Source organism: Bos javanicus, chromosome 16 (genome assembly GCF_032452875.1).
Source record: "Bos javanicus breed banteng chromosome 16, ARS-OSU_banteng_1.0, whole genome shotgun sequence".
NCBI lineage: Eukaryota > Metazoa > Chordata > Mammalia > Artiodactyla > Bovidae > Bos > Bos javanicus.
This window is the reverse complement of record NC_083883.1, coordinates 33,228,370-33,243,443: the sequence shown is the minus strand read 5'-3', so window position 1 is coordinate 33,243,443 and position 15,074 is coordinate 33,228,370. Positions and strand designations below refer to the sequence as shown.

The following is a 15,074-nucleotide window of genomic DNA, read 5'->3' as shown; positions in this document are numbered from 1 at the left end:
ATTTCCTGAGGGAATTTCTGTAACTTGTTTTTGTAGACCTACAAATGTATAGTTATAAAGTTTAAAAATATTACTGAGCAAATCCTGCCTTTGAATACATGTTGCTTTTTGCTTAAGAGTGATGGCCTTTGTCATTATTTGAGCCCTTTTTATTCTTTATTACCATTCATTATGGTAAACGTAGCTGGAACCACTCAAACCAAGCAGCTCTGTTTCAACAGCTTTTTCCTTTGTTCTAATTCTCTCTCTTGGTACAAGATAATCTCCTGACCATGTTTTAAGTAGAATGTTGTTCATAAGACAGATCACGTTGCTGATTTCACCAAGGTTGTAATAATATACTAGTTTGAATCATAAGCTCACCCTGTAGCAGAAATGCTCTTATTTGCTTCAGCTAGGAGAAGGAACTGGCAACCCACTCCAGTATTCTTGCCTGCAGAATCCCAGGGACAGTGGAGCCTGGTGGGCTGCCGTCTGTAGGATCGCACAGAGTCGGACACGACTGAAGCGACTTAGCAGCAGCAGCAGGCAGTCTTTGTGACCTCTCAGATTATGCTACTGCAGTTTCTTCCCAGTTACCCCTGAAGACTACATTTGTCGTTTGGTCGCTAAGTCATGTCTGGCTCTTTGTGACCCCGTGGTACCAGCTTAGCTAATACAAGGAAAAGGCTCATTGACTACATGTGTCAGTGTGGTGTTTTACTGTCCCCTTTTATATGCTAAATTAGCTGCTTCTAGGTGCAGTGTACCATATTAAATATTGGCTATAAAAATCTGCCATGTAAGCTCCATTTTACTTGAAAGACTGCATCTACCAGAAAGCAGAGGGGTTTGTGTTGAAGGTTCCAGTGGTTGGTATATTGATACAGGTGCGATTGTAGCCCATGGGCTTGCTCCCTGTTTGATGTGGCTTTTGCCAAAGTTGCAGGAATGTTCGTTTTTAACTGAATTTGAGTGGTATGTTACAGTTTTTAAAGTGCCATCGATTTTGGAACCACATGACCACGCTACTCTGAGGTAGATTGTAGCATGGGGCAAACCTGCAGAAAGTCATACTGCTAATTAACAAAACTAAGACTTGAACCCAAGTATTCTCATATACTAGTCCATTATCCTTTTATCTGCCTAATCATTGTTCCCATTCATAAAATGACTTAGGAATAATTAGAAACATGGTTCAAAAGAGCAAAACCAGAACCAACTACATTCCTAAAAGTGAATTATTGCTTCTTGAATAGACAAATAAGTGGGCCTACAATTTTACTATAATTGAGAACATTAAAAATCAAAATATGATTTTTCGATATCTAACCTTATCTACAATGTTTTATAAAGTTCTGTTATTAAAAAGTTATATGTTTCAGAATTAAATGCCTTCTTATTCTACATTGTTGTTGTTTCTTATGAAAGATCTGAATCAAAAGTAAACTTAGAATTGCCTTGTTCTTTCCCATGCCTTGTTCTAAAACCTTTTAAGATTATATTTAATAAATTTGAGTGACAATATTAATTTAAGCATTTGTTTAGAATTCTTTAAGTCTACTACAGTTTTCCATTTAAATATCAAAGTATCTCATACCATAATTGTTGCCAGAAACTTTATTTCCTTCCTGATTTGAAACCATGCTTCGTTTTCATTCTGGCTGAGAGTTGTGTCTGTCAGTCTGGATGTACATTCACTGTATGTGATCCAAGCTGCTGTCTCTCTCTCACAAATGTGCTGTGCGGTGTGTGTCAGGGGCTGTGTGTATTCATTTTTCAGCTGATTTTTTCTTGAATGAGGGGGATGGAATTCCATTTTTCTGGTTTCCTAATGTTTCATTCTTAATCAAAGATAAAGATAAATCCCAAGAACCTTGAAAACTCATTGTTATTAGACAGTTTTTCCAGTAAAATACAAGTTTGAAATTTGACCACTTTAATTTTTAAATGGCACAACACTGAACTGACCACCTACATACTTCGGTGTGATAGGGAAACACTGGAACTTTTTTCTCTTTTGAGTGTTAGGCACTCTCCTCTAGCCATTATAAAGTAAACATGGAAGTCAGAATTACCTTGGAGCATCTTTTATTAGAGTTTCAAGTCTTGCGTCAACTGTTCTATACAAGTAATAGCTAAATGAGATGTTTGTGAAAGCATTACTAAATTGAAAATATTTAGATGGTATCATTATTATCTTCATCATTTATTAAATCTAATTCAGCATACTGGTTAAATTTTATGTGATAAATACTAAGAATCATGAGTTTTCTCTTTTCAGAATTTGCTTATGGTGGCCATCCTTATCCCTTTTCTGGAATATTTGAAATTTCCCCAGGAAATGCTTCTGAACTAGGAGAAACATTTAAATTTAAGTAAGTAGGGAGGATAATTTTTATTACACTGTCTTAGGTGCCAAAACTTGTATTCAGGCATACAGAATTCATTCTGTAGATTTAAAAATATAGCAAGTTAAAATGTTTCTTCAATGTTGTTTTAGTTGCTAACGCTTTAAAATCAAATCTAAGTCGTGTAAAGATAGTAATCAGCCAGATAAAGTGCCTGAAAGAAGCTAGTCTGTTGCTCTTACTGAGGACCCACGGAAGTTATTTTATCTGCTTTACAAATGTTTTTACCTTAATGTAAGACTTTGCTTTAACAGACTTTCCTATCTAATGATTGCTTCCCTCAGTCTCCTATTTGGAGGGAGATGGAGGAAAGATTGTGACCTACCTAACACTCTTAAAAACCTCTTCATTTTCCCAGTGAAAGAGACACTATTTATAAACTTGAAATAACTAAAATAATCTGAATAGATTAGCCGAGAAAGTATTGTTAAGGTATTATATGCATTGATAGACCTAAAATGTATGGATATGAGTGTACTCTGGAGCCTTGGGAGTAGTAAAAAGCACCGAAAACCTACTGCTAATGCTGATAATCAAATTGTCATTCCTTAATTAAGTTTTATATTTAAAGTGATATTTAGAATCTTAGTTTCAAGGAGCTTTAAAGAAACTTCTAGGCCTATAATAGTTTCCAAGTGAAAAATAATGACATGAGGTTATAACACTGAAATTCAGTATAAGGCTATTCCCTTTTATCACTACTGAGTTAATGGTTCTCTTAGCCTATAACCAATTTGAAATATTTACACACGTAAGTGCTATAATGCCAGCCTGAATCCATCTGTTAGGTCTCCCTTTCGCCAAAACTCCTAGGTAAAAGGATTTTCTGAGTGTCGTCAGCTTTCTTGGATTCTAACTTGAATCTGACTAAAATTGTACTCTCTGTTGAATGATGTCTATTGCATTTCCAGGGTAGTAGTTTAGAAGTGGTGGGGGGTTGGTTTGTTTTTTGGTTTGGTGTATTGTTTAGAACGGGTTTGTTTTTATGCCTTTTTTTAAAATTAGTCATTTGGAAGTTGATCTCACTGCAGCCCAGTGGCAGGTAACTTAAAAGATTATTTTTAAGTGAGACTATGACCAGCTATTTGATGGCAGCTGTAATTAAGCAAGAATATTTGCAGCGTGGATCTGGTGCTCTAGTAATGTAAATTCTAATGCAATAGTAATAAAAATAACTGTGGTATTACATTTTTACTATAATACTGTTTAATAAGGGGAATGACTTATTTTGAGTTTGTTTTATTTAGAAGTGGTATACTTAAGAGTTCATTGCTTTTAAAAAGTAGAAACTAAAATAATCAGATTATTAAAATACCTCATTTACTTTTTAGTCTTATTACATTAACCCTGCTTTGTTAAACACCCATCATAATATTCCTGGAAATAAACATTTCTGGAAATAAGTCTTTAAGCATGCCTATAATACAACTCACACAGCTATATTCTTTTTTTCTTTTTCCTTTTTTTTCTTTAAGAGAAGCTGTTGTTTTAGGGAGCACTGACTTCCTAGAAGATGATATAGAAAAAATTGTGGAAGAATTGGGAAAAGAATACAAAGGCAATGCCTATCATTTGATGCATAAAAATTGCAATCACTTTTCTTCGGCTTTATCAGAGGTAAATTTTATTCTAAAAGTTCTTCAAATAAATAACATTTACTCATATACTTACTGCCCCACTATATTTAGCAAGTTATTTTTTTCTGTTTATTTACATTATGCAATATATGGTATTTTATTTCTTTTCTGTAACTATTATATATGAGTGACCTTTCCAAAGTTGGTAACTTTAGAGTCAGCATAGTTTGGGTTTTTTTTTACTTTATGCATTCAATTCTTTTTAATTATATTTTTCTTTTGTATTGGAGTACAGCCGATTAACAATGTTGTGATAGCTTCAGGTGAACAGCGAAGGGACTCAGCCGTACATGTACATGTATCTGTTCTCCTCCAAACTCTCCCTCCTGTCCAGGCTGCCACATAACATTGAGCAGAGTTCCCTGTGCTATATATAGGAGGACCTTGTTGATTATCCATTTTAAATACAGCAGTGTGTACATGTCCATCCCAAACTCCTTTACTATCCTCCCCTGCTCCGACTCTCAACCATAAAAGTTCATTTAGAGTCAGCACAGTTTTAAATTGTAAGTCTAGTCATGACCTAGCAAGTGTGTAGAGTGAGTACAATAATGAGTCGCTTCTTATTCTAATTTATTTTATTACAGCCTTATATTTTCATTTAAATTAATGCCAAGGGGATTGGGGGGAAAAATCATAAAAAATTAATGCCTAAGTGACTTCCACTTCTTAACCAATAAGATTTCTCTTTTCCTAACTTTTAGTTGCCAACTTCAACTTTTTTCTGGCTCTTACTTATTAATAAGTGATTCATTTCTCTTATCTAGAAGTTTCACTCTGCCAGTCATCACATAGGCACTTATTTGCCTTCCCAGTTCTTGGGTGCCAAGCAGAAAACCTAAAGTAGATCCAAAGTAAAGGAACTTAAAAAAGAAAACGGAGGGAAGAAAGTTAAAAGATTATAAAACAAGATCTGGAGAATTAAATGGCACTTGAAACCGCTTCCCAGCTTCCTGATGCTTAGCAGATGGTCGCAGTGGCCACATCAAGTACCACAGGAATTGTGAAATATGTAAAGGAGAAAATGAGCTGCAGTTTCAGTGACCTCTGCAGAGCTGCTTAGCTAGCTGGCCCTTTTCACTGCCCTCCTGGCTTCCCCAGCATAGCTTCCAAACAGGGCTATAGCTCACTGTTGCTGTGCCTTGCCAGTTGTTTTCTGAGGACCAGTGGCATGTTTGTAAGATACACACCATGGATGTTGACTGAACCGTGTTGCAGGTGTCCACAGAAAGGGGCTTTTCCTCCATCGGGACCATTTGAAATCGAGCTGCTGACCAGCTCTGTATTTCTCAGACAGAGACTGATTGCATTCCTGACTTGGTGATTGTTGCCAAAAGCTGCAAGTTAGGGGAGACCACATCACTAGGCCTGTGACCCCTCCTCCCTAGGACCACTCCTAACAGAACTTACTTTCAACCCCATCCCCGGGGTGTTTCAGTGCAGGCCCCTTCATGAGTATCAGAATTGAGTATCAGAATTCATTGCAGTTTGCAGCAACGGAGAGCTCACCTAACAACTCTGCTTTTCTCCCACCTGTCTCCTGGAGCACCCACCTGAATAAGGTAGCTTGATTACCACGTGCAGCCATCCCCAGACTCAGAGGGATCTTTTCTAGACCATTCACTAGATAAATGACCAGGAGGAAAGGAGGTGTTGGCTATAGAAACCCATTTTGAAATTTTCTGGAAATTCAGGATTTAATCCTGACTGATTTCTAACATAATGCATATAGCTGGTTAAATTATATAAAAATGTTTCCTCTGAAAACTCTTGTGTTCCTTGTATATACTTCCCTTCCAGATCCAGACAAAAGGTCTGGGGGAGAGTGGGGCATTCTTTTTTTAATATGAAGTTACGATTGCTGAATGTGACATACTGATTTTGTAACAACAACAACAAAAGAAAACCCTGGCCCCTGAGGAGACCAGGATGGGTGAAGGCATTAATAATCTTTTCCCTCTCCCTGAGGAAGAGCTTTTCATTCTGCCTGCCTCAGCTGCTGCAGGCACTTTGAATTCAAACAGGCCACTGAGCTTGTAATCACAGTGACAGCACTGGCTCAGGGACAGCAGAAGGTGGGCCTCGCTCCTGCGCTCCCCACGCCGAACATGAGCAGATGTCTTCCACACTCACAAGGCTGATCACCTCGTGTCATGTACAGAAAGAACTGTTTGGGACTGAGTGCCTTCAGGCAGTCCCTCTGAACCAAGATGCAGCTCATTTTTCAGACTGGAGCAGAGGGCCCTGTCCATTTGGGCTGCTGCAACAAAATATTGTAGACTGGTGGCTTGTAAACAATAAGAATTTATTTCTCCCAGTTCTGGAGGCTTGGAAGTCCCAGGTCAAGGAGCTGGCCGACCTCAGGGCCTGGCGAGAGGCCTGCTTCCTGGTCCACAGGCCATCTTCTCGCTGTGTCCTCACCCGGTGGACGCAGTGCAGAAGCTCCCACATCTCTTCTATAAGGCTGCTTACACCACTCCTGACCTGATTACCTCCCAGAGGCCCCACCCCCAAAGACCAGCACAGTGAGGGCTACAATTTCCACAGGACTTTTGAGGGGATGCAGATGTTCTGTCTGTAACAGGCCCACAGTGCTCACCACAGTGAGAAAGCACCTGGGGCCTTGTTAACCCTGTGCTGCCTGACTCATGTTTGCCCTGCTGAGAGTGCCCTGAGTCCGTGAGCTTAGCTTCTGGTGGTGCCCTCTGGTATTCTCCTTCTGTGCGCACCCTGACTATCATGACATTGCTTCGGCCCTGGAAGATCTTTCAGGTCAACTTCACCTTACTGGCCAGCATTGTGCTGTGCCTAAATTGATACCTTAGACCAGATGAAGAAAGCTCATACTGAAACTTAAACTTTGATGGTTTAATGGAGTTTATTTCAACTGGGTAAGTCTGGCACCCCTCAAGAGTGCAACTGAGCTCAGTTCTTCAAGTTGGTCTCAGTGCCACAGGGGGTCCTCTGATCATTTCTACTGTGACAGCTTGGCTGAGGGGTAAACTGTGCGAGAAAAGTAAACCAAGCAGCCTGGAGACTGCTGTCCTTAAAAACACCTGCATACAGAGTCATCCTTGGCTGCCTCTAAGAACTTGGTTTTCAGGAGGGTCTCACCTGCCCCAGACTCCCGCAGATTAAGGGCTCATGTACCTGAACTGTGTGTGTGAGTGCGACTAATGCTAAAGCCCTGCTTTGGTTCTGGGAGGCTTAAGTACATGCTAGGAAAGGGTGCCTATATGACCAGGCCTATATAAAAACCTCGGAGAAGGCAGTGGCACCCCACTCCAGTACTCACTCTTGCCTGGAAAATCCCATGGATGGAGGGGCCTGGTGGGCTGCAGTCCATGGGGTCACTAAGAGTCGGACACGAGAGAGCGACTTCCCTTTCACTTTTCATTTTCATGCATTGGAGAAGGAAATGGCAACCCACTCCAGTGTTCTTGCCTGGAGAATCCCAGGGATGGGGAGCCTGGTGGCTGCCATCTATGGGGTCGCACAGAGTTGGACACGACTGAAGTGACTTAGCATAGCATAGCATATAAAAACCTTAGACATTAGGTCTCTCATGTTCCCCTAGTAATAAACATTCCATGTGTGTTGTCACAGCTTCTTATCCTATGTGACTCCACTGTGAAGAGGACCTTTGAAAGCCTGTGCCTGATTTCCTCTGGACTTCGCCCTGTGCCTTTTTTTTTTTTTTTTTTGCTAATTTTGTATTCTTTTTACTGCAATAAATCATAGCTATGAATACAACTATATGCCAAGTCCTGTGAGTCCCCTCAGCAAATCATCTAACCTGGAAATGGTCTTGGGGGCTCCTGATACAGTTCCCTAGCATTCTCCAAAGGTAACAGATTTTTTTCAGAATGTAGTATAACTATAGATTCCGCCCCCCCCCCCCAGATTCAAAAATAATTGATATATTTCAGTTCAGTGCAGTTATTGTCCTTGTCCTATTTTTTATCGATGGGATTCTCTCTCAGTCAGCTTCTGAGTCTTTTGATATGATGCTAATTTTTTAAAACAATTTTATTGGCGTTTAGTTGCTTTATGTTGTGTATGTTAGTGTCTGCCGTACGATAAAGTAAATCAGCTGTACGTATACGTATGTCCCCTCTTTGGGTTTCGTTCCCGTTAGGTCACCACAGAGCATTGAGTAGTGTACCCTGTGCTGCACAGTAGGTCCTCGTTAGCTATCTGTCGTATGCTGCTGCTGCTGTCACTTCAGTCGTGTCCGACTCTGTGCGACCCCATAGTCGGCAGCCCACCAGGCTCCCCCGTCCCTGGGATTCTCCAGGCAAGAACACTGGTTGCCATTTCCTTCTCCAATGCAGGGAAGTGAAAAATGAAAGTGGTCGCTCAGTCGTGTCCGACCCTCAGTGACCCCATGGCCTGCAGCCTACCAGGCTCCTGCGTCCATGGGATTTTCCAGGCAAGAGTACTGGAGTGGGGTGCCATTGCCTTCTCCGATCTGTTGTATACATAGTAGTATATATATGTCAGTCCCAGTTCATCCCACCCTGACCTTGTTCATCTTTAATAGCCTTCTTGGGTTTTGGTATAATGAGATATTACAGGCTCATCTATGTATTTCCTACCTCAGAACTGTTTCCTTCTAGTAAATATTTGCTGCTAAGTCACTTCAGTCATGTCCGACTCTCTGCGACCCCATAGTCAGCAGTCCACCAGGCTCCGCCGTCCCTGGGATTCTCCAGGCAAGAACACTGGAGTGGGTTGCCATTTCCTTCTCCAAAGCAGGAAAGTGAAAAGTAAAAGTGAAGTCGCCCAGTCCTGTCTGACCCTCAGCGACCCCATGGACTGCAGCCTTCAAGGCTCCTCCGTCCATGGGATTTTCCAGGCAAGAGTACTGGAGTGGGGTGCCATTGCCTTCTCCATAAATATTTAGAAATCTTAATCTGGGCATTAGGGTTGCTCCTTGCTAGTGCGTTGGTGATAGTTTCTAGGTTTTTTTTTTTTTTTTTCCCTGCAGTAGACAGAGCTAGGACTTTTTTACAATTTCATAGTGATGTTTCTACTTAAAATTCAGGCTATAGGATTTTTACTTAACCTTATCAATAGTATATCTGTATTTTGCTATGCCAGGTATCAAATCCCATTTCTCAACAACAACATAATTACCCATTCATTTTAATCCCTTTATACCTAAAACAACCTTGAAAGTGAAAGTGAAGTCGCTCAGTCATGTCCGACTCTTTGCGACCCCATGGACTGTAGCCTACCAGGCTTGTCTGTCCATGGGATTTTCCAGGCAAGAGTACTGGAGTGGCTTACCATTTCCTTCTCCAGGGGCTCTTCCCAACCCAGGGATCGAACCTGGGTCTCCCACATTGTAGACAGACGCTTTACCGTCTGAGCCACAACCTTAGAGTAATAGTATAACCACTGCCACCAGCAATATGACTACTGAAAAGTAGAAGCTTTTTGCAGTTCTGTTTTTATTAGAGTATGGCTCAATAAAAGTAACAGTGTTTTGTAGTTAGTTGAAATAATTTTTTTCTTGTGTGGTTATGCCACCAGTTTTCTACACAGGGTCCTTGTTTCATTGATCTTTTTGGTTGGGGGGTGCTTTTTTGTTTAATTTTGTGTTTATAAAGTCTTTTCATGGTTCCACAGTCAAATGTGGGAGAAAGAAAAAACAAAATGTGTTCATAGCTTTCTAACTTCTCAATATCCACTCCCCTCCACCCTTCTTCCTTGGCCTTTAGAACTGTAAGAGAAAATATTGAATTGTTTTAGCCACTGAGTTTCTGATAGTTTGTTAAAGTTGCCACAGGGAACCAGTACAGATGTTGGTACCTGGAGATGGGCCACTATAACAATACCTTTACCAATGTGCAGGTGGTTTTAGAATTAGGTGATTGGTAAAGGCTGGAGCAATAATGAGGAGTTTGATAGAAAAAACCTGGATTACCTTGAACAGAGCAGAAATACTGAATATACAGATATTAAAGGTGCTGCTGGTGAGGGCTCAGAAGGAAATAAGGAACATGTTATTGGAAATTAGAGGAAAGGAAATCTTTGTTATATAGTGACAGGAAGCTTAGCTGAATTTTGTCCAGCAGTTTTGTGGAAAGCAGAACTAACTGTAAGCATTAAACTTGAATATTTAGCTGATGAGATTTCCAAGCAAAGTGTTCAAGGTATTCTTTCTGCTTATGCACAGACGGAAAAAAAGAAATGAACAAAGAAAGATAAAATAAAGAAAGAAAAGTTCAGCGACACAGGAGTCAGAACTTAATGATTTGGAATTGTTTGGCATGTCCAGGTGGAAAAGATGGTAAAAGTAGGGGCTTTTCTGTTAGGAAAGCATATTGTAGAGAGAAGGCCCAAGGGTGTGACTGGGTAACTGCTGCTGAAGAGATTAAAGATTCGACTCCTGTATCCTTTGAACCATCTCGGGAAATCAGGAGTAGAAATGGAATCTTCCAGGAGAGATCTACAGAGGAACCTCATACCTCGTAGAGTGAATCCCATGATGTACACAGGAGACTCAACATTTTTGAGGTTGTTACGTTAGTAGAAACACTGCCAGCTTGGAATAAAAGGGACAGAGAAAGGACAAAATGAAAGATGACTCTTGGATTCTCAGATTCTATAGGCAGGAAACAGGCTGGTGAGAAAGGATGATTTCATGGGCCCAGACAACAGAACTGAGGACCACAGAGGATTAGTCCCAAGCCTTGAAACCTAATGGAGGTCGCCCAGTCAGATTTTGAAATTGCTTAGGACTAATAATTCCTTCCTTCCTTCCATGTTCTCCCTTTTAGAATGGGAATGTGGATACTTAATCTGTGCCTGTCCACCATTACATTTGGGGAGCATCCTATACATACGTTTCTCTACTTTTTTTTTCACTTCACATTGTAGCATGGAGTTTATTCTGTAACAGCTGAATGATACTCCTTGTTTGGATGTGCCAAAATGTCAGTTTCCTATTAATGACATTTGGGTTATTTTTAGTCTTTGGCTATTACAAACAGTGCTGTAATTAGTAACCCTGTTCATACCTCTTTTCAGTAAATTCCTAGAAAGAGAGATTACCAAATTGATGCTTAAATGCAAAAGTAATTTTGTTATGTGAATCAAATATTTTTTGATCACTTTCCACAGTAAGAAATATATTTTACATCATGATCTAGATATGTATACATAATTAAAACAAGTATCACAGATACCCTATTATCTACAGTTTATTTCATTTTAAGAATTCAAGTTACAGTGCTCAATGACCTACTTACGAATCTTGACTCAAAGGTTAATAAAAGACATTGGCTTGATCGAGGATCTGCACACATTTACTGAAAGAGTCATATAGTAAATATTTTAGGCCTGTGGACAACTATTCCTGGATTCCATTCTGTCTCTGCCATGGTAGCCTAAGAAGCGTAGGCCATAAAAAAAATGAAGGGGCATGGCTGTGTTACAGTAAAATTTTTATTTATAAAAACAGATGGCTTTAGTTTACAGAACTCTGTTTTAGGTTAATCTAGCCAGCTCTGGATGTTGAGATGAAGTCAGCTTTCCATAAAGTACATTCATACATAGAGAAATAAAATCAGGATTTAGGAAGGTGAATGAAGAAAAACACTTGGATAGTCAACAATTGCTTATTATATTAACCTAACTATTCCTAGTCACCACTTCTGTGGTAACCTTCAAATATACAAATCCCCCTAATTATGTCTTGGGTGTAAAATATAATGGAATACTTGTTTGCCTGTGTTTTTTAGAATAAACAGATAGGAATGGAATAATATAAGGTCATTGCTCAGCTTTCCCCCAGATCTACTTCATGCACATTCTTGAAGTATGTTTAAGTACTGTCTGCCTCTCAGGGCTTCCAGGCAGTGTAATCAAAAATGATCAAAACTTTCTACTTTCCCCCCAGAGAGACCACCCTCGGTTAAGACAGAGACATAGTGTTTAAATGAAGCCATTAAGGCAGAGGGCTAAAGTGTCACATTGCTTGATTACAGGCTTATTTACATTTTAGCTAATTTTTGGACATAAGATACTTCAAAACCAGCGAAGCTAAACTAGCTGATACTTCACTTCTGGGTCATAATTATCATTATTACAATGATTATAATCTTTGACATGGTTGGAGGCAACACCACCACAGGGACAATAAAGCATGGCCTAGTTAAGCCCAGTTTCGGCTGTGGAAGGAAAGGAGGGTAATAAAGTTAGTATTATAGAAGACCTAGTTCATACTATTTGCAGTTGGAAAAAGATGGAGCTTACAAGTTTTGAGGATAAGGATGAGAACTGCCTGGCGTTCCTGGTACTTGACTAATATCTTCTTTCACACGTCTTTTCTTCTGTGTTCAAAATACTTCTACAAGCATCTCCAAGCAGTTGCAAAGAGCAAAGAAAGAAAGGAACTAAATGGAATTAGCTTGATTTTATAGATGTAAAAAATAAGCAGCTTAGCAAAGTTCTTCAGAAAAGAAGGGACGGAGCTGACAATAGGGAGACCCCAGGCTTCTGAGTTAGGGAGCGGCTTGTCATCGAAGGTTGGAAATAGCAGCACCAAAGGATATGGAGCAGTGGCTTTTCTACATATCCGCCTGCCTCCCTGACCCTCCACTCCTTGGCAGCGGACCAGATAACCTCACTCACTCACCTAATGCTACGCTTCTTCTCCCCTGTAGATTCTCTGTGGGAAAGAGATTCCTCGCTGGATCAATCGGCTTGCCTACTTCAGCTCCTGTATACCTTTTCTACAGAGTTGCCTCCCAAAGGAGTGGCTCACGCCCGCAGCCCTGCAGTCCAGTGTCAGCCAGGAGCTCCAGGACGAACTGGAGGAAGCAGAGGACGCTGCAGCCTCGGCTTCCATGGCCAGCACCACCGCGGGCTCCAGACCTGGGCGCCACACCAAACTATAAATGTCTCCAAAGTCACACATTCAGAACTGTCTGTGGCAGTTGACTATCACTAGAGAAAAGTAAAAGAATAAACGTCCTTTGGATATTTTGTATGCAAAGATGGCTCTCCCCCAAATCCCAGTTTTTCAGCTCAGGATTATATTTGTAATCAAAAACAAAACAAAACAAAGAAATCACTTGGCGCAGGAGGGAGAACTTTGTATGAAGCTGCCCTCTGTTTTTTTTACCCACTTGTAAATTTGGATTTACTTCTTCTGTTTTATACAAGCTCTGTTAAGTTATGTTTACAGTATTTTGTATCACTGTTTACAAATCTCGCATGGACTTCTGCCACCATGAAAGAAGAAAATCATGTCTTCAGAACTTAGGCAGGTAATCTTTGTACACTTCTGACCCTTGCCCGAGCTACGGCATACGTCATAGGCACAGAGGAAGGTACTTACACAGTTACCGTCACCGTGACCTGCTTAAGAATTGTCTTTTAGGTTTGTCTTTGTTCTTGTTACCCTTTGGGCACCAGGATGCACAGAGGTGAAGGAGCACACACAGCCCTAAGGGCTCAGGACCTTGGTCTGCGTGAGAGGTGCCCGAGCCCGGGTGCTCTTAGCGCGCCTTCCACTCCGAGTAGCACATCTCCCAAGGTTCCCGCTGAACGGTTGCTTTCATCCCAAATATCCGTCCACCTCCACAGGGTGGTGCACTCTCGTGTCAGTCTGGCTTTGATGCCTCTGATTCTGTAAGATGTTTTTCGTTAAAGATACTCTTGCTGGTAACAAGTGTTTTTGCACATGCATTGGTTGGGGGGCTTCATTTTTATTTTAGTATATATCGATTTCCTCCCCGCACAGGATTTTGTACGTGGGGCAGGAGTATCCTTAGTGGTAGCCTTCTGAGTAGCAGTGTGAGTTGACATTCAACTGCTTTTAACTATTCAGGCTACCTTTTATACTACATCTTGAAAACTAGAGTCTAAATGAACACTTTCCAAAAAAGTGAATACTTGGATATTTTAAGCATTTTATGTTCCCTACCAGAAAGACTATGTTGAAGTTTGTTAGTTTGTTATGGGAGTAGTTTCACCTCGTAATAGAAAGCCTAGTCACATTGACCTCGTGTGGAAAACACATATTTATGTGTCTTAGACTTCGTCTTTTTCTGTTCTCCCAAATGTGTGTGTCTTACATAACCTACTCTAAGAACGAAGTTGTCACCGCAGATAGGTCCTCATTAGCAAGGAGTCTGTCTGCTCACGTCTACTCCCAGTTTGACCCTTGGATGTAAGAGCCAAGTCATTACATGTCAGATTCAATTTTTCTGCCTTAAGAATGAATGTCCTATATAAAATATTGGATGCAGTGTATAAATTATCCAAGGCAGTGACTTCAGCTTTATATATATTGTTAGTTTTAAAATCATCTACATTTATTTAAACTTCTAGATGGGATTGTTTGCTATTACTCTTTGTAAAGATACATATCTTTCAGTAAACTACATTTTTAACTTTTCCATAAGCTGATTTTGAGTCGTTTTATCAAATAAAGCACACCCTGTTCATAGGGAAAATAAACCTTGGGTTTGACCTGAGGAAAATGAAGCCACTTAACCTAATCACGCTTTTGACTGTTCTGCTTCTGGAGAGGAAAGCCTTTATGAGTTATTCTCAGTTCTTTGAGAGGGGCAGAGCACTTGTTTTAGGAGATGGGCCAGAAAGGAATATATGATTGTTATGAGACATTGACTCGGTTCAGGTCTAAAAGTGAAATTGAGAATAAAATGCAAAGACTCTGATAGTGAATCAGTTCACTCAAAGAAGAGTCCTATCCTAACCTAAAACTCAGGTTAGTGATAAATGTTTAGTGCAGTTGCTTGGGATATTTTAAAAAAATAATTTGGTGGATTCCAGTTTTCTTCTTATCCATTCAAATATACACGATTTCAAGTCTGTGCTGCTGACACCCATGAAGGAGTGGCCATTGTTGAGGCACTTCTTGGTGAGTAGCCAGGAACCTTCTACCTTTGCTCATCCAGATTCCAGCACCTCAGCACACAAATGATTTTATTGTGATTTTGTTGTATTTGTTTTCATCTGCAGCAACTGGGGTTTAAAAATAGTGTAAAGGGTCTTAGTAAAAATAAAT

At 40.3% G+C, this 15,074-nt stretch overlaps 1 protein-coding gene across 3 annotated transcripts in view; it reads left to right on the top strand.

Moving 5' to 3' along the window:
- Positions 1-14,447, top strand: part of DESI2 (desumoylating isopeptidase 2) — a 43,422-nt gene extending 28,975 nt beyond the window's left edge. For all 3 annotated transcript variants that reach the window (XM_061382468.1, XM_061382469.1, XM_061382467.1), the window contains exons 3-5: positions 2,264-2,357; positions 3,866-4,007; positions 12,703-14,447. In XM_061382468.1, the coding sequence (XP_061238452.1) occupies positions 2,264-2,357; positions 3,866-4,007; positions 12,703-12,936 (470 nt within the window). In that variant the 3' untranslated portion in view covers positions 12,937-14,447. The remainder of the gene's footprint in view (positions 1-2,263; positions 2,358-3,865; positions 4,008-12,702) is intronic.
- The last annotated feature ends 627 nt before the right edge of the window (positions 14,448-15,074 follow it).